Source organism: Muscardinus avellanarius, assembly GCF_963383645.1.
Source record: "Muscardinus avellanarius genome assembly, chromosome: 1".
Classification (NCBI taxonomy): Eukaryota; Metazoa; Chordata; class Mammalia; order Rodentia; family Gliridae; genus Muscardinus; species Muscardinus avellanarius.
The window spans coordinates 9,700,830-9,720,696 of NC_137786.1; the positions used below are offsets into that span (position 1 = coordinate 9,700,830).

At 42.0% G+C, this 19,867-nt stretch overlaps 1 protein-coding gene across 4 annotated transcripts in view; it reads right to left on the reverse strand.

Annotated features, from left to right (window-relative positions):
- CTNND2 (catenin delta 2) overlaps nt 1–19,867 on the reverse strand; it is a gene marked incomplete at both ends in the record, with an annotated part of 995,918 nt that overhangs the window by 441,581 nt on the left and 534,470 nt on the right. For 2 of the 4 annotated variants that reach the window (XM_080715500.1, XM_080715499.1), the window contains one exon: nt 8,148–8,320. The exons of the other annotated variants lie outside the window; for them this stretch is intronic. In XM_080715500.1, coding sequence (XP_080571626.1) covers nt 8,148–8,320 — 173 coding nt within the window. The remainder of the gene's footprint in view (nt 1–8,147; nt 8,321–19,867) is intronic. 4 annotated transcript variants of the gene reach the window in all.

Consider the following 19,867-nt stretch of genomic DNA (forward strand, 5'->3'; position numbering starts at 1 on the left):
TTTTTATTTGCTTTTATGGGAAAATAAACATGAAATAAGAACTCATCAAAGCTGTGCTAAGTTAAAAATTTCATCTGTGACATATAAGTTCCAGGTGGAGCCAGATATAGGCTATGCTCGAGTTGTGACTATATATTCTATGTTTGAGTATGGATATTTGGGAGTGGATGGATACGCAGTGGTACACTGAGGCCTCCTGTGCAATTGTGGAATGCATTTATAGCTATTTTATTGAACTGTTGTGGGGAGTGTCTTTATTAAGAGAGAAAACCGCAATGGAAAGTTGGGTGATGCGTGCATCATTCCCAGAAGCTAACAGAGCTCGAGTTCCATATGTGAACTGCCAGGAGCCCACTGCATCCTCCGGTGAATGAGGGTATGCTCCTCAAGAGCGCTCAGAACTTCTCCTCTCAGCAGGATTTTGCTTTGATGCTATTTTGGAGCTTCTCTTCCTTGTCTCTTTGTTTGTACAGCGTACTCTCTGGCTGACTGTTCTTTTGGGGAAGAACAAGTCCCTGAGAATACGGGGCTCTTGGGCAGAAAGCAGCATCGGCCCTGATTCTAAACACACTTGCTTCCTGGTCTTCATGCTGTGTCTTCCACAAAGGGAGCAGGGGGTGGCAGAGAGGCGTAAGGGGACAATTCTCAGAACCTGGAAACTTGTTTAATCCTCATTCTTTGGAGCTCTGGCCGTGCACACGAAACAAAACAAAAAGAAAAAAGAGGAAAGCAAATGCCTCTCGCTTGCTGCCAGTTAACAAGAGACTTGACAGCCAGCACTCTCTAAGGAACGCTGACTTCCAGTCATGAGTCAGCCGGGTCACTAAGCAGAACTACTTTTTATAAGGCAGATCCGTGGTTACAGTAAGTCCCGGTGAAGACACATTTAAACCTGCCAAGGCTCCTGAAATGGCCAGCAAGGCCCCTAACTCTGAGACAGAAGGGATACTTGCCCAGGATGCTGAGCAGCTGGGCCAAGTATTTCAAAAACAAAGAAATGGAGCCCATGCTTGGGCTTCCCAAAGACAAGCTTAACATGGTGCGATCAGCAGTCTGCTCCTTCTTTTACCACAGTCACCCTTTCCCGTTTCCCTGTAGTTAACAACAGATTGGCAAACCTGTCGCTAATGACATCCCCTGGTGGGAATAGCACTGGCTGGTGGTGGCTGAAGTCCCTATCAGTAGTAGTACTCCTGGTTGAGCACAGGGTCATGAGAGAAGAGCTGGGAAGCACATATCCCAGGAAGGCAGGGCCAACAGGGCCTCTGAAAAGTCAAACACACATGCAAACCCAAACCAGGCATGGGGCATTTGAGGTTCTCAGTGCTGAAGGTTTAGTGGTGACAGCCAGCATGACAGAAGGGTGTTCGTGCCGTGAGCTAGGCAGGCCTATCGTGGTTTAGATCTGGAAGGTCCTTCAAAAAGCTCATGCAGTAAAAGCATGATCCCTCATACTGCAGGTTCAGAGGTAGGGCTTGTTGGCAATAACTGGATCAGGAGAGCCATGCTCATCAATGAGCTAACCCAATGGATGGATTCATAATCCAAATGGATTTAGGGAGAAGTGGGGAAAACTACAGGCAGGCAGGGCATGGCTGAAGGAAATAGGTCACTGGGGGACTTAGCTTGGGAACTCTATCTGTCCTGGACCCTTGCTCCCTCCCTTTCTCTCAGCCAACTGATGCCATGAGCTGAGCAGCTTTCCTCTGCTACGCCTTGATCCATGATGTTTCTGCCTTACAGCATGCTGACTATGGACTCCAACCCTGATCCGTGAGCCCAAATAAAGATCTCGTCTAAGCTGGGTGTGGTGGCACATGCTTGTAATCCCCGCCCTTGGGAGGCTGAGACAGGAGGATCACACAGGTTCAAAGGCAGCCTTAGATACTTAGTGAGGCTCTCAGCAACTTAGTGAGACCTTGTTTCCAAATAAAATATAAAAAAATAGGTCTGGGAGTAAAGCCCGGAGGTAGAAAGCCTCTGGGTTCCACCCCCAGTACCACCAAAAAAAAAAAAAAAAGAAAAAAAAAAAAGAAAGAAAGAAAGAAGGAAAGAAAGAAAAAAAGAAAGATATTTTCTAAGTTCTTGTCAGGTGTTTCGGTCACAGTTATAGAAAGCTGACTGACACATGGCCAGAATAAATCCTGGATACTACAAGCCAGGGCATTATGATGGCATCTTCAAAGAAATACATTTTTATCAGAGAACAACCTGGTAACATGATTTAGGATTATCAACTCCATGTTAATAAAAGGTTTCCAGAAATCCTTTCACTTTCCTAGCATAAGTTTGGCAGGAGATTCAAGATCGCATACAAATATGGACAAGGCCATTTACTCTCACAGATTTGAAAGAAGAAATCAACTCAAAAATGTAAGGAATGTTACTTAATAATTATATAAAATGCTCCCATGGAAATTAATCTACATTCCCAAAGAAGTTGTGTCCCTTGAACTTACTGCCTGGGATGGAATAAATTCACTTTAGCTCAGCTGCCATTACTCACAAAGTTTTGATGCCTTCTCTTGGCATCCCACCCTTCAGTACAAAGGATAAAAATGCTGGTACAGTGAGGAAGGTTGATATTGAGAAGAGCCAAATAAAATCATCAAGTGCTTTGCTTGTATAGAGGTTCACTGGAAGGTTCTGATTTTGGCAAAAACCAGTATGCAATACAAAGGGAATAGACATCTTCCATGTACAGCTTTCAACCATCCCTGCGGCCATGGTCACTGGGACCATTACCATTAGTGAGAAAAGAAGGGCTTGGTTTCCCTGTCTCATTGACAGTGAAAGGTGGAGCCCAAAGCAAATCAAACTTAATTAACTGAAAAACTAAGGCACTTGGAGGGAATTCCTTTTCTCAGATGAGAACATCTCAGTTAAATGGACCACAAGAGCAACTGCAACCTGAGGATACTAATGTAGACCACTCTCACTATCTCCTCTTTGCTTGAGGGTCCCAAAATTATGAGGAAGAGGGAATGAAAAGAAGAGAGACCTTGAAAATCTTCTGTTCCTGCCTTGGCAACTAGGAGGTGGAAGTGTATTAATTTTCCCAAGACAAGTCAGTAGTACAAAAGTGGTAAGGTAGATTTTTAATCTTTGGATACTGATATTTTATCTTTCCTTTGAATTCCCATTACCAAAAGATTAGGATTATCACCAAAAATTATTCTGAGAAGTATTCCATATGGCCATTTCTGTGTTTTCCCAATGGAAAGAAAATAGAGAAGAAAATGTAAACAATGACATCGAGACCTAATATAAGTTTATCTTAAAGACTACATCAGGTGGGATTTCTCAATGACAACTCTTTCTTAAAGCCTACAAGAGAACTGCCACAAATACACTACTTAAAACTTTTATTTCAGCGAGAGGCTCACTTAGTATAACTTTAAAAATCCAAATATTTGCTCAGAAGAGGAAATGTTATATAGTTAAACACAAACACACCCTCTTTGCAATGAAAAATGTTTCAATTATTGAAACCAGGTCAACTAGATCAGAAAAAATAGGAGATTTTAAAACTAAGCAAGGGATTGGGATTTATAATAATCATCTTAAAACGATCTTGAACACAAATATCCTGCCGATTTCCCACAAACATGCCAAGGAAAATATGTAAAACAACACAATTTCCGCTCTAAATGACGCTTGATGTATGAATTCTATACTAAAAATACCATTGAGATTTTGTTTTTTAAAATTCCTGGTGACTTTTCTCTTGAAAGGATTACCTAATGACAATTTCTTCCCTCAATAAGCTGAGTGACATCATAGTAGTTGTTTTTTATAACTCTTTCCACTTTGAGATGAATACAGGAGTACTTACTACTTGCTCCTGCTCTGCCCCAAGTGGGCTCTGTGATCTACTCTGTCACCATCCAGGCTCCCAACCCCCAGGCTTCACCTCTACCTGATGCCAGAGTGCATCAAAAAGCAACGCACCCGTGTTTCCACAGTGAGAGCGTCAGCCTCGGGCAAAAGCGGGCAGATGGCATATTTATAATTATGATATAGCGTAAGTAAAGACTTTGAAGACATAAAAGTCAGTGCAACATTAAATAGGCTGGATCAAACAGAAAAGACATATGCCTTTTGAAAAGCTTATAGCTTTTCTAGAATACCCCCTATTGTATAGGATTATTTCAGAAAACGGATACCATTCCCAATTTCCTGAAATGAGCAGTCCATTTCCTTAGCATTACAATTGGACACATATTTCAGTTCTGCTGGAGAACATGCAAATGGTTTAAAGATTTTTAGGTTCCTGCACAGCTTTGCCATGCTTTCATATTTCTTGGGTGTTTGGCTCCTTTGAGGGGATGATTTGCTTGGGGAAAACTATTTTATGTTTGGATGTAGGGAGAAACCAACCTTTTCCGAATGGCTCTTCTCGGCCATAAGTTATATATTCAGAATTTCAGAGAATTTGTAGGAAATTGTAAGTGAGCAGAAGCAGGCAACATTGGAGGATAGCCAACTTCTTTACCCTCTAACTCTCCCTTACACATCCACATAGTATAATGATAATGAATCTTGCTGTTGTTAGAGGGACCTAATGAATATTTGGTGAACCCTGGGTCAGCTGCTGGGCATATGAGATCAATTTTTCATGGTTCTAGTATCTTATTGAGGCAACCTCATGGGAAGACACAGACGTAAAGGCAACTAACTATGGGATATGTTATATGGTATGACAGAATGGTGCTTTTAATGCATACAGCAGGTCTGATGTTCCTCCACTCAAAAGTCTCTACTGGTCCCTCACTTCTCTGTGAGTTACAGATCATTCCCAATGATGGAGCTGGTGTCCAGCCCCTCTGTAATCTCCAGCATCCTGTTCTAGCCCAGCCTGCTTGTAGTTTAATCAACATGCTAGGCTGCCTCAGGTGGGGGTCACTGCATTCATTGTCCCCCAGTCAGCTGTATAGTTCTCTGCTTCTACCTTGTGTCTTTGCTCAAACATCTCCTTCTCTAGGTCCGGTTTGATGCTAAATTCCATCTTGTCCTTGAAATGACACTTACCCTAGTCTGAGTCTATTTCCTTCATGTAGAAATGATCACCGGAATACACTACACAATTTACTTAGTCACATTGTAAATTTTGGAAGTTTCCATCCCTGCTGCTAGAATGCAAATTCCTGAGGACAGGGATTGTGTTTATTTTCTTTCCTGTTTCATCCCAAGAACACAGCCTCAGGGTATGGATGAGCACACAAGAGACACCTAGACTGCATCAAATAATAACCCAGAGATACACAAGCGTAACTGGAAGAGCAGCCCTACTGCTCTTCCATGGCTGAGCAGGTGCTAGGGGTGGAGAAAAGATAACTGTAAACCTGCTCTGGTCACTTCCTAGAAAGGCCTGGGGTCTGGTGGGAGGCCTGGACATTTGTCCTCCTCCACCCCTCCTTCATGAGTGCATCCTAGAGTCAGAGGAGAATGACTTAAGTGACTTAGTCCTCTGGGATTAATTTGATGGGACAGTGCAGAAGTGCAGATTATCTATGAATCAACAGGGCCTATCATGGAACCTGGTGACAGCCACTCAATAAATTTTATTATGTTGAATCAACTAGAGCTTTTTTAAAAATCAAAATTAGGAGCCGGGCATGGTGGCACACACTCGTAATCCCTGCATTTGGGAGGCGGAGACAGGAAGATTGCGGTTCACAGACAGCCTCAGCTACTTGGTGAGGCCCTTTGCAACACGGTGAGACCCTGTTTTAAAATAATAAAAAAATAGGGCTGGGAGGGTAGCTCAGAGGTAGAATGTCCCTGGGTTTCATCCCCAGTACTGCAAAAAAGAAAATAAAAATTAGGGTCTTGAACATGTATGATATTCCTTTGAAAATGTAGTCCAACATCTTTTATGAACTAGATGGAAACCAATTTGCTTTGTTTGTTTGTTTGTTTGTTTGGTGGTTCTGGGGTTCCTGAAAACTCTTCTGCCTCTGGGCTACACTCCCAGACCTATTTTTTTTTTTTAATTTGGAAACAAGGTCTCTTAAGCCAGTGTGGCTGGCCTCGAACCTGTGCGATCCTCTTGTCTCCGCCTCCCAAGCACAGGGATTACAAGCGTGCGCCACCACGCCCGGTCAATTTGCTTTATTTTTAAAAAAATATAATTTTTAAACAACAACAAAACTGAAATGCATTTGTGTTGACTGACTACTGACCTCACTCAGTTGGCTTGACATCTCTGAGTTACACTTTGGACTTTACTAACCCTTGAAGCACTTACAACTACAGGATATTCTAAACATTAATCTAGCCTTGAAGGCGAGATTTAATTCTGTTCAGGACATGACCAATAATGTTTCACAGGCTTTAAAAAAGCACTTGACGATCAGAACAAAAGGAACATTATTGGGATGGGATATGGCCTCCCTATTTCTAAGAGTATAACACTAAATGCCAAATAGAAACTCTGTCTCATTGGTTCAGTGTTTAACATTACTTTGAGGTTCTGGTGCTACAGGGTGCTCAATAAAATATATCTCTCATATTGTAGCACACAACTAGAGGAGATCATGGTACCAGTAACCACCACTGAGCTACATAAATAGGACATTAGATATTCTACAAAGGTCTCAGCTCTACCAGTGGAGTGAATTAGAACAGCATTAATACTCCTTGTTTGAATATTCAGAATCATTCGTCTTACTTATCTGCCAGGTAAGAGAGTAAACCCATAACCTTTGCCTAAAACTTAAGCTCTATCTTTGAATACTCACATTTATTGATGCTTTTGAATTACAAATGAGCACTTCCAAACACACCTTTGCTATATCTACAGCTTACTAATACTTTCTGATTACACTTTAGAGTTTCAGTGTGAGGTGGAGACACAGGCCCTCTGTCCCTCCTTTTTACCCTAGTGTTCAATATCATGAGAAGGTGAAAGGTCAAAAGCGCCCCTTGTGGACAAGGCTGTTGCTCGAAGAGGGTCATCCTATCTCTAAAAATACTGGTAGGTCAGTAGTTGAACTTCAATAACTGAAATGCAGTGAGACTTTTCAACTTAGGCCTCAACAATGTTGATGTCACATGACAGAGAAGCCCGCAGGGTCTGCACCAGGCTCTGCTAACTTTCTTTTCTTCTTTGCAGACATTTTTTTTAGCAGCCATGTGGCCTGCAAGACAATATGGGCACGGCAATGAAAAAGGTCCTGCCTTCAAGCAGCTTTCTTTATTGAAAAGACACGCGTGGATAGCCACAGTACTTGGTGGCAGTTGGGCTCAGGGGCTACAGGAGCCAGTGGTGGGTAGCAGGGCCAGGTAGCTCCAAATTAATGTGTAAGAAATGAACGTTAGCTTGTTAGCTAAGAGGGTACTTTAGGGGTTACTGGCTCTTCATTCAGTTCTTTAGGCCACTGAAAACAAGTTTAAAATTGCATTAAGTAAATATAGCCCTCCAGTATGTTAACTCTGATAAATTGAATATATCTTGAACACCCAAACCATAAAAATCCAAATATGGGCTATATACATATGTGCTAACACATTAACATTTTTTGAATTCATTACCACATTAGTATTGCGTTATGCCCCCCCCCCCGAAGAGTTTGTTTTAATGCCAGCTAGTTAATTTATGCAGTTTAACTATAATAACCAGCACCTGCCTTAAAGGAAACACTGGAGGGTACATTTCAAAACTCAAGCCTGACAAAGTGAAACTGTTCCTGAACTAATAATCATTATCGACAGAAGAGTTCTGTATACTTGATTACACATTTCTGCCATATCCCCCATTATGATTAACTCCAAAGAATCATTGCATCCCTTTTTTTTAGGAAAAAAAAAATACTCAGTATTTTTCCAGGTGCACCCACAAACTCAGAGTATATGTGGTATTTATATCACATATAGATGCATATATAGTAACCAGGCAACCATTTGCATATTCAGGTAGCCAAATATATAGAGCAAGAGCAACACAGAGATACTCCTAAAGCAAACGTGTTGTGTGGACCATTCAGGGCTACTTGACAATGCTCTCTGACTGCTCCTTCCCTTCCTTCACAGACCAAAGGGAGCTTTTGTAAGTTGTGGGATATGCAGACAGAATGGCAGGCTGCGTCAGCACCACCCACCCGTCTCCTGGAGCCCACCCACAGAGAACAGCAGAGGGCACATACCTGGCTGAAGCTCTGGCCGGTGGCTCGGGCTTGAGTGCCCCGGGCTGGGAGCTGCGCAGGGCCCGAGTCACCCAGCGCCAGAGTCTGGTTGCTATGGTAGCTGGCCGGATACTGGAAAGCCCCTTCAGGTTTGGAATTGAGCTGAAGAGCACTCTGCGAGAGGAGGCTGGGCCCTGCGAGGAAAGTCATTTAGAGCAGTCAGTGACAGCCTCAGCGAAGCAGAAATGACATGTATTATTTATTGAGAGTAGCCTAGAATTATCACATGCACATGATTCCAGCCGTCTATGCTTTGAATCCAGAGAACTAAAATGACCATATAATTCAACGCCAGCTCTCAAATGAGATTTTTTTTTTTTTGGCAGTTTAAAAGTTCTCAAAGGAGTAGATTTTTCAAATGATCTCATCCTGACCTACATAGAGACTTTTCTTATGAGAGAAATTAGTTAATCGAGTAGTTATTTTTGGATCAGGCAATATCAGAAACATGTAAAATAATGTAAAAAGTCTACCTTTTGGTACATGTTAATTGCGTTAATATAATTATATCTCCCACTTCATGATCAAGATACTAAAACACTCAAAACCTCCCAATCAGTGACAAATTCTATTGTATAAATAATGATGTAATACCTCAGTGCTGGAAGGGTAGACAGTGTTTAAAATATTAATAGCTCTTCATACAATGTAGAATTCACCCTGGTCTCACAGAATCTCTGGTGACTAGTTATCTTTGCCAAGGCAGGAATGTTCATTAAGAGAACAAAGAGAAGACGCAGAGGTAATCTTGGTGCCCCTAACATCATCACTGTTACGAGGGATGAGCAAATCGGGACAAATTCCTGGATTTTTTTTTTTTTTTTTTTGGTGGTACTGGGGTTCCTGGAAGCCATTCTACCTCCGGGCTACACTCCCAGACCTATTTTATATTTGGAAACAGGGTCTCTTAAGTCAGCGAGGCTGGCTCCGAACCAGCGCGATCCTCCTGTCTCCACCTCCCAAGCGCAGGGATTACAAGCGTGCGCCACCACGCCTGGCGCTTATGTTCTATTCAGAAGGGATCCTCACAAAAGTCTGCCCATTTTCTTTTTAGGCATTTTTAAAAAAATCCACCACAGTGCTCGTGTTAGGGGTTAAAAGGAATACAGAGGAGTGGAAATGCACTTGGTGGCTACCATTGTGTGTGTGTGCGTTTGAGAGCTGGCTGGCGTAAGAAGGGTGTGATGGGGGATATCTTAGCAAATACAAGTTTTCTCATGGTTCTTCATTGCTCAATGGAGGATAATAGCATACCCACAGACCACGGTATAATCACTAAAACATCCTTGGTCTCTTTTTTGTGTTAGCCAACGGTATCATTTATAGTAAGTGTGAGCAATTTCACATGACTTATTTCCTTCTTTTTCAGAATGGAACAAGAGCTGGTATGGCAGGACGTTCCTGTGATCCCGGCACTCAGAGGCTGAGACAGAAGATCACAGGTTCCAGGCCAGATTCAGCAAGGCAGCAGACCCTGTTTCACAATAAAAATAAAAAGGGCTGGGCTTGAGCTCAGAGGTAGACTTACCCTAGGTTCAGTCCCTACTACTACCCACAATGTTTTCTTGTTAATATTCTCTTTTAAATAGCCTTGACTCAAATGAACTTTGCCATTAAGACCCTCCCTTTTCTTCTGATTCTCTGGTGGAACTTCTAAACAATACATAAATGAAGATAAAAGTCACTGAGTACTGGAAAACAAGGCAGTTAACTAATACAAGTAAGAATTGGTATTTTTGGAAGCCATACAGTTTCTGGAAAAAAAGGCAAGCAAGGGAATGAAAACATTTTCATCTAGCCCTGCCTTCACCATAAAGGACATAACAAAATGCAGTGGTAACGCTTTTTCTTTTAATTTAAAACATAGGCCGGGCATGGTGGCTATCACTTATAATCCCAGCATTCAAGAGGCTGAGAGCAGAGGATCACAGTTCTTGAACTGCTTCAGCTACTTAGTGAGGCCCTTCGCAACTCAGTGAGACCCCATTGTTAAAAAATAAAAAGACTAGTCGGGCGTGGTGGCGCACGCTTGTAATCCCCGCGCTTGGAAATCGGAGACAGGAGAATCGCACAGGTTCAAAGCCAGCCATGCTGGCTTAAGAGACCCTGTTTCCAAATAAAATTATAAAAAATTAGGTGTCTGGGAGTGTAGCCCGGAGGTAGAAGGGCTTCCAGGAACCCCATACCACCAATAAATAAATAAATAAATAAATAAATAAATATAAAAAGACTAAAAAATAGGGCTGGGGGTGTTGATAGGAGGTAGAATGCCCTGGGTTCCATCCCCAGTACCACAGATAAAACCACAACCACAACAACAAAGGCATAATCCCTAGAAAACAGTACATAACAGATGGTTACGTTTCCAATGGCCTGCAAAGGGATCATTCAATCCTTATTGAAGGTATTACAGGCCTCACGGCCAGATATGCAGTGTCTCTGGGGAGGGACGCACTCTGAGCTTCCCTGTGGATGCCAGGCATCGTCTGCACAGCTGCAGTGGAAGCTACCAGGAAGAGTAGTGCAAGCCGTGCTCTCCAAGGTCCCGAAAATGGGCCAGCTGAGATACGGGAGAGCCTTTGGAAATAAGGGAGGGGACTCTCTGGGGTAGCAGCACCTGGGACTTAGTTCAGACAGGAAGATGAAGAGAAGGTGGTCAGCCCTGGGAAGGTAGTAATGAATTTAAGCAAAGGGTATTGCCCTTCATTTCTGCTGAAGGTCACATCTTTTTTGGAGGGGGGCTTTTACTATTCATTTTATTTTTTTACTGGTGCAATGTAGTCATACATTTTAATGGGATAAAAGATGGTGGAGACATGCATGCCTTTATCCCATCCCAGCCCCCTTCCCTCCCCTTCTTTTCTTCCCATGGTTGGCTTAGTGATTGACTTTGATATGTTTGTTTAAGTACATCATGTGATTTAGAGTTTCCCTCTTCCTCTCTTCCATCTCCTTATTGCCAAACTATGGAACCAGCCACGATGTCCATCAACAGATGGATTACAAAACTATGGAATATGTGCACAATGGAATTTTACTCAGCCATAAAGAAAACCACAATTATGTCATTTACAGGGAAATGGACGGAACTGAAGGACATTATGCTAAGTGAGATTAATAAGTCACAAAAACTAAGAAATCGGATGCTTTCCCTAATATGCGAAAGCTAAGGAGAAATGGGTAACAGGAGGAATTCTAGATGAAGAAGGAGATCCTGTAGAGGAGCAAATAAGGCGACCTAACTGAAGGTCACATCTTAACAGAAGGAAGTGAGCCATGGTAAAAGATCAACAGCTTTTCAGGTTGTGGTCACCCTTGTTCCTAGCCTTGGGCAGCTTCGCACTGTGGCTTGCTTTGGACATTTCTTTTAGGACAGTTCACCTGGAACATAATGAACTGTACCTGCCCTGGCCTCCTTCCTACTCCAAAACACCACAAGGGCAACAAAGGTTAAGGCAGAAACAACAATTGAACAGTGCACGGACTTTGCAAATGTCAATAAAACTGAGGAAAGTGGAATCTTTGATCTCATGTAGTTCAACAGAATCCATTATGAAAAATAGTTGCTTGACCTAATTATGTGCCTTTCAAAGAGACTGTATGAATTTGCTCTCATGGGCTTTCTTGAGGCTGCAGTTAGCAAGCCCAGTAATTTTGTAAATTCAAAATAGATTTATACAATGATCTCCAGACATCTACAAATGATGTCTGTGCCGGGGTTTTAGACCATAACGTGAAATCCCTTTTCAAAAGAATTTCAATTAAAAATATGATTTATTTGTCCTGCAAACCATATCGTGGAATAATCAGATCTGCTCGTCTTATATAGACTCAGTTGTGTATTTGATCAATACTCAATGAAAACAAAGCAAGATTCTCTATCTCATTACTCTGTGCAAGTATCTCAGAAACTGAAAGCTAGATGCGCTCTGACAAAGGTAATTGCAACAATGAGCAATATATCATAATATTCCCACACTGGAGCATCACCTGCCAAGACGGGATGCTCGGGACAAAGGCCCAAACACATATGCGTTTCAGAATGAATTTTTTCATTGCTCACTAGGTTTCAAATCGACGTCATTTATTCAAGTTTTTGCGGGCACAAATATATGAAGCAGGGGAAAATGATAGGACAGTTCTTAATTACTTTATAATGCGAGTAAAATTTGCATATAACTAACTCTCCATTAGTTCTATGGACATTACTGTGCATTGAAGTAGAAAATACAAATTTGCCAAAGATTTTAAAGGCATTTATAATTTTGAGCTTTAAATTGTGTTTTTCTTTTTCCTCTAGAACTTTTCACTTTACACCAAGTCTTGCTCAGGCTAGAGGTGAATGACGCTGCTATCCCGAGTATATGGTGTATAGAAGCTGAAGGGTGTCCTGGGAAAAGAGGAAGAGGTGGGGTGCTATGATTCCATCTAGGGAAATGGAATGTTGTCTTAATGTAATTAGTTGTTGCACGAGAAATGTCAACCGTGAGCTACAGTGAATCATGGTGCCCTTCTGGGTGACAGAAAGCGGCAGCCATCTGGTGGCATGTAGATGCACGGAACACACACATCAGGGGTCATAGAAACTTCTTTGACTTTCCCTATTTAGGTAGAGTCCTCACACCTGAGCCCAGACACCTGCTCAAAAGGACTCCCCCTGCAGGCCAGGAAGAGCAAGTTCCACCATTTCCTGATAAAATGATAATTCCAGATAATTCTCTATTCTTGTCTGATCAAAAGTCACTAAGGACGCCAAAAAGACTCCATAAGTGACCCTACTAATCCTATGATGAAGCAAAGGATTTTTATTTGTTTGTTTGTTTGTGTTTTGTGTTAGGTACTGGAGATTCAACCGAGGGCCTTGAACGTATCAGGCAAGCACATCCCAAGCCTTTATTTTATTGTGAGACAGGATCTCGCTAAGTGTCTCAGGTGAACTACAATGTCTGAGCTTCCTAGCTTAGACTCTCAACAGGTTGGAATTATAGACATGTACCCATTATACTTGGCTTTTAAGATTTTTTTTTCAAAGGACCATGGGTTCTATCCCCAGCACCACCAAAACAAAGAGGCCAAACAAAGGATCTTATGATACTAATCTCAATAAGTTTGAAATATATTAATTGATTAGAGATCACATAGCAGCTTGTAAAAAATGCACTTGTATCTTTCTCATTATTCCTAGAAGTGTAAACAGAGCCTGGGGAGTTTAAACTGACAGCCAGTGTTATACAAGAAATAAGGTGAAGATGACACTCAGGCTTTTGTGTTTGGTCTCTATATCCAGGAGGTGGTCTTTCCTACACTTAAAGCACCATTCGTTTGCCGGGCGTGGTGGCGCACGCTTGTAATCCCCGCGCTTGGGAGGCAGAGACAGGAGGATCGCGCAGGTTCGAAGCCAGCTGCGCGCACTGGCTTAAGAGACCCTGTTTCCAAATAAAAATGTAAAAATAGGTCTGGGAGTGTAGCCCAGAGGTAGCAGGGCTTCCAGGAACCCCAGTACCACCAAAAAAGAAAAAAAAAAAAGCACCATTCGTTTAAGTCACAAATACACTCAACACTTTAAGATTGAAACATATTCCTTAAATAGAGGTCCCTTGTTTGCAGAAAAAAATTCTTCATGCCTCATTCATGGTCTTTCTCCAGCTGCTTAGAGAGCCCAGGTGTTGGTGGTGCGGGGGGCGGGGTGGGGGCTTGCTCTCTACTTGGGCCTTGGAATAAACCTCAACAAATTAGAAGCCAGCCAAAATGTTGACTTTTGCATAAAAATTCAGATTCACCTATAGGTCATATCAACATAGATTCTCCAATGCACAGTTTCTTTTGATCCAATGAACTAGCTATTTTAGAGTTTTCCCAATCCGTGAGCGCATTTTGTTTACACAGTGTAAAGACAGTTTATTTGGAACTGCCCATTTTTGCCCGCTTTAGCTGAGTATCTGACCCACAATAGAGTAAACCTTAATTAAATTATATGTAATAATACAGGAAGGGCTAGAGACCTTCAGTGTGGCACCCCCAAGTCTTAAGTCATGTTTAAGCTGGGCGTGGTGGCGCACGCTTGTAATCCCTGCACTTGGGAGGCTGAGACAGGAGGATCGCGCAGGTTCGAAGCCAGCCTCAGCTACTTAGTGAGGCTCTCAGCAACTTAGTGAGACCCTGTTTCCAAATAAAATATAAAATTAGTCTAGGGGTATAGCCTGGAGGTAGAAAGCCTCTGGGTTCCACCCCCAGTACTACAAAAAAAAAAAAAAGTCATGTTTATGTTAGTAGAGGGACTAAATATGTATTTGGAAAAACATCCAGGACCCAAAGCCAGCAGACCTGGGCTCTAGCCCACCTTTATATTCTGGTAGCCACGGGTGAGGAGGACGATGGTAATGTAGAAGGCGATAGCGATACCAGCTAACATTCACCAAGCGAGGGTTAAGTTCTAGAGACTACCCTGGACAGTTTGCGTCTATTGCACCACTGAATGTTAACAGCCTCTCAGTCTGGCTTCATTCAGCTTGAAGGTTCTGAACCAGACTTTACATTGTTATCTCTACACATTTGAATCTCTCCAAATTTGCGCACCTCAGTGAGATAGTGGGCATGAAAGTTCTTGAAAAGATACGTTTCTATGAAAACATCAGCTATCATTATCCACTCATTTAATTACATAGCCACATGGTCTGATCATAATAAAATCTTGATTGGGGTTTGTTGTCCTGAAAATCTTATTATAATACTATCCCATACATCACTTTCTGTTTTCTTTCAACACCCTGTAAGCTTTCATTTTGCAAAGGAGACATCAAATGCAGTGAAGATGGCCTGCTTGCCATAAAATGTACCAAAGAAACAAGGACCTGGTGTCAGAGCCAAGGATGAAAAATTAAAATCTCCCAGCATTAAGAGAAAGTGTTCTCTGTTCCCTCATCCTGAAATTCATTTCTCTGACAACCTCAAAACTCATTCTCCCTCTTCAAGTGCTGTTTAAATGTCATCTCTGTGCAGCCTGACCTGATGCCTGACCGCCCAGGGAAAATTAACCCTACCTCTGCCATGCTACCTTAAAACTCTGAGCAGATCAGACTCCCAGGCATTTCAGTTGATTGACGGGGGGGGCACAGTGCCGGTATTAAGTAGCAACAGGTAACTGGGAGGGAGGAAAACAGAATGAAAGCAGAGTCTGTGACAGGATAAGGGAGAGCACAGCAGGGGGCTGTGTTTAGGGGCAGGAGAGACAGGAGACCAGGAATTTCTTGCAAGGCACAAGAAGGAAGCCCTCAGCAATGGAGAAAATCACAGATGAGATAAAAGGAGAGCTTTGGGGCAAAAGTCAGGGGTGCATTTAAGAGGCATCTAGCAGAAGGACTGACCAGGGACTCAGGGAGGAAGTAAATAGGAAGTAAAGACAGTAAGCAATGACCCAACAGCTTCATCCGACCCCTGAGAGGATGTTCCATCTCCACTTCAAGGGGCCAGGGAGTTTTCTGCAGCACAGAATCAGGGCTTCCCAGCCCAGAGGGCAGAGGGCACAGTGCTGCTACAGGGAGGGCCTTGATTTCTTTTTCTATATATTCTCAGTTGATTTATCGGGAGTTGCCTCGTCTAGTCTGCTTTAGTTGGATATCTGTCCCAGAACATGACAAATCATCCCCAAAGGAATGATTAGCAGCAGGGCTGGACACTTGAAGAAGGACTGCCTTGCTTTTTTAATTACAGAGTTTGAGGAGAAGGTGGTATTCACATATAGCAGTTAGAAAGGGAATCTGCACTTGATTTTAACACTGGCTCTAATAGAACCCGACACAATCTTTCTGGGCCTTCAATCATTTCCCAGATTGAATTTTGATGACATGTAAATGAAATTTTAGGCCAGAGGTGTAGCTATTAAAGTCACTGGTAGGAGTCCATGAGAACTCCAGAAGCTCTCTAAAGGGTGGGCTTTGTACATATACGTTTAATTCCCAGGATTGTTTTACCACTTACAGGAACATACCAAAACAAAACAGACAAACACATGCTAGTAGAACTGGGCAATGTCTTGGCAAGGAGCCAAAGGAATATTTTCTGAGGGTGTTAATTCAAGATCATCAAATGTAGATGCAGATATCTGTTAAGGACTGGACACTTAGCAGGCGCGGCCTGGTTATGTGTTTGTCAGGAAATACAGAAACATTATTTACTCCTAGATAAAATTGCCTCATTCAGAGTGATTTTAAAAAGTTTTTATGTAGGTCATGGAACCCTGATCTTCATAGCCATCTTTCACGGACACAGGATCTGCATCCATTTCTACCCTCTTGCTACTTGGATGTAGCAAGGCTGATTTGAAGGCTGATGTGAAGGTTATTAATGTTATTATTTTTTTTTTTTACAGAGTAAACATTTAAAGCAATATCAAATAAAGAAAAAGGAAACTGTTACATGTGAACAAAGAAAATACAGGTAGTACTGATTTCATACAAAGGGATTTTTATGAAATACATAATTGATAAAAATATCAATTATTGTAAGATTATGGAACTGACACGAGTTGCTCCTGTGCACTTGAGTCACATCTAACTACAGATTAACTCTGCAGAGTGAAAACACTGACTTCGTTTAAATTGGCCCACTAATCAGGTTCATTTAAGGCAGCAGTTTCTTCTTTATGGGTTCTGGATGAACTTGTCAATTTACAAACTTACTTGGAATAAGAGGTAGCTGGTGGTGATACACTAGCTGAGTTCTCCTGAGCTTCATTAGTATCTTAGAAAGTTCATTTGGAGGAGTTCCACTGAGGAGGTTGCCTGAAAACAGTCGCTCAGCCTATCAACCATTCCAAAAATTAACGGAGAGCAAAGCTCCCGGGGCTTGTTATGCAAGGAAGCTCGGAGTTGATGAGGCTCTTCTCCGAGCAGGTGTGCTTTTAAATTTCTTTTCTGGGTTTCCTTCTCCAGAATATCTATTTCACCTGGTCAGTGGCTTTCAATGCATCGCACGTTAGGTGAGAATGAAAACTTTAATGGTCCCAGGAATGTAGAATTACTCATTTGGATTTGAAATAGATTTGGATTCAACCCGTTATCAGCTTAATTAGCAATTTTTTCAAGTATTTCCTAGATGAACAAATTCAAGGTAGGTAAAGCAGTAACACATCGTTTCTTCAGATTTCTGTCTCCAAAACTTCATACAACGGGATTATTTCATACAAAGGTGTCCACAATGGAGGGAACTGAGCAAAAAGGCATTTAAGGTGCACACAAATGTCAAATGTATGCGTTTATTTTATTGTTGTAATGGGCATTGAACCCAGGGCATTCTACTTCTGAGCTACCCTCCCATCCATCCTTTTTTACTTTTTATTTTGGTATAGGGTCTTGGTAGGTTGCTGAGGGTCTCACTAAGTTACTAGAGCTGGTCTTGAACCTGTGATCCTCCTGTCTCTGCCTCCCAAGTAGTGAGATTATAGATGTGTGCCACCACATCCAGCTAAACATAGAACTTTATTTCAAAACGTACTAGAGAATTTTTAAGGTGTATGGGAACTCATTCTATCCGTATTTCATGGCTTACTCCAATTCCCAACTATTTCCTTATGAAGTTTTTTCTTCAAAGGAAGAAACAATTACATACATATTTATAAGTTAATAATATAATATGGTATTTTCATGTCTCATCATCAATTATGATGTGAAGAAACACATAGAAAATTAATATTAACCTGTTTTGAAAGAAAAAAATCAAAGCTAAATGTAGAAAAGGCTGTAAGGGATGTCTGGGATTCTAGTAGCTCAAAAAGCAATAGATTTTTGGCATCAAAAACAGAATGACTGGTCCTCCATATCTGCATGAATGGCTCATGCATCATGTTGTAGTTAGATATAAAATGTCCCCTAAAGAGCTCATTTATTATTAATATTCAGGGTTGATATAGTAGCACCATGAGTGTTATAATTCCAAGCTGAATAAATCCACTGTAATGGATTTACCTGGGTGGTACCCGGCAGGCTGGTATGGTGGGCTGGAGGAGGTGGTCCCTGAGGTGCAGGCTTGGAGATTATATATGGATTCTCTCTCTTGCTTTGGACCTCCATGATTTGAGAAGCACAGCCTATGTCCTCTCCCTCTCTTCACCTCCTGCCACCATGCCCTGAGATCCATGGTCCCTGGCCTCACATGGACTGAATCCAAAACCATCAAAAATTAAATCTTCCTTCCTTTAAGCTCTATGGTCAATCTTTTAGATTATGGCCGCAAGGATGCTGACAAGAACACATCCTATCAGGTTTCTGATCACACATCTTGTCACAGTGGAGAAATTCCTGGCTCTTCAATCTTTTAGTCCGGCAGTTCTCAAACTTTTCGGTGTAATAACCTTTGTACACACTTCGAAATTGAGGGCCCTCCAGAGTGTTTATCGATATGGGTTATTCATAATGCAATTGTCTGGAACTATTTAAAACAGAGGAATGCACAGCTCACATTTCCTGAGATGTCAGATCATTGATGCTCTGCATTTGAAAAAATAAAAAAGGCAAAAAGGGGCAAATAACACCGCAGTATTATTGTGATGACTATGTGGTTCTGAGGGTCCCCTAAAGACGTCTCAGGGACCACTTCATATTTGTGTTTTGGGAGCCCATGATGCCTAAGTGTCAAAACCAGGAAATTTCCCTGAACTGTGTATTTTACATTTGATCCCAGAAGAAGTTTCTGATGGCAAGGATGTGTGCCATGAGAAACTGCAGTGTGCTTTTTTGCTGAAGGAATGAATAAAGAGCTTTTCCTACTTTATGCTTGGCTCATCCCCCTAAGTCCCAGCTTTGTTCTTGAGCTGGTAACCTTTCTGGAGAAGGTATCCTATGCTTCTCAAGTGTCTATATGATAGAAGGAAAAATCTAAGTGAAATCTAAGAAGAAATCGAGCGATGGCCGAAAACCAGATAGAGATACTATCTGAAAGGGAAGGTGATGACAGCTCCCTGGAAGGTGTGATTGTTTCTTGAGAGTCACCCGTGTGTTTTCAACAGGATTTGCTTGCACTTTCCATTTCACCACTAACTTCTCATTGGCCCTAAACAGCAAAGGGCGGGTGGTGGTGCGGAAGTGGGTTTCAAAAGGGATCGAGTGGACGCACTTAGCCTCAGACAGCGTTAGGCCTGGATGCACAACAGACTTCTGCAAGAAATGCTGTCCTATTAAATTTTAAAAGCTTGACCTGGAGGGCATAAGATGAAGTGATTTCTCAGGGAAGGAACAAGCCAAGGAATGAACAACTACCTTGAATAAGCTGCAGCTCCCGGATGTGACACTTCCAGAGGCAAGGCCATCCCTGGCTAATGGGGGAGCAATGGACCGTGGATTCAGGGCTCCCGCTCTCTCCCTTCTGGGTCTGAGTACCTAGCATCCACCATGAAATAAATCAAAGCAAAACAAACAAACAAACAAAAAATAGCTCCCCTTTTACTGTGGTACTAGAAACTGAACCTGGAGCACTGTACCTCTTAGCTACACCTCCAGGCTGATTTTATTTTTTATTTTTATTTGTTTGGTCCTGAGGATGGAACCCAGCGGCCTCTACCTCTGGGCTACACTCCTGACCTATTTTACATTTTATTTGGAAACAGGGTCTCACTAAGTTGCTGAGAGCCTCACTAAGTAGCTGAGGCTGGCTTCAAACCTGCGTGATCCTCCTGTCTCAGCCTCCCA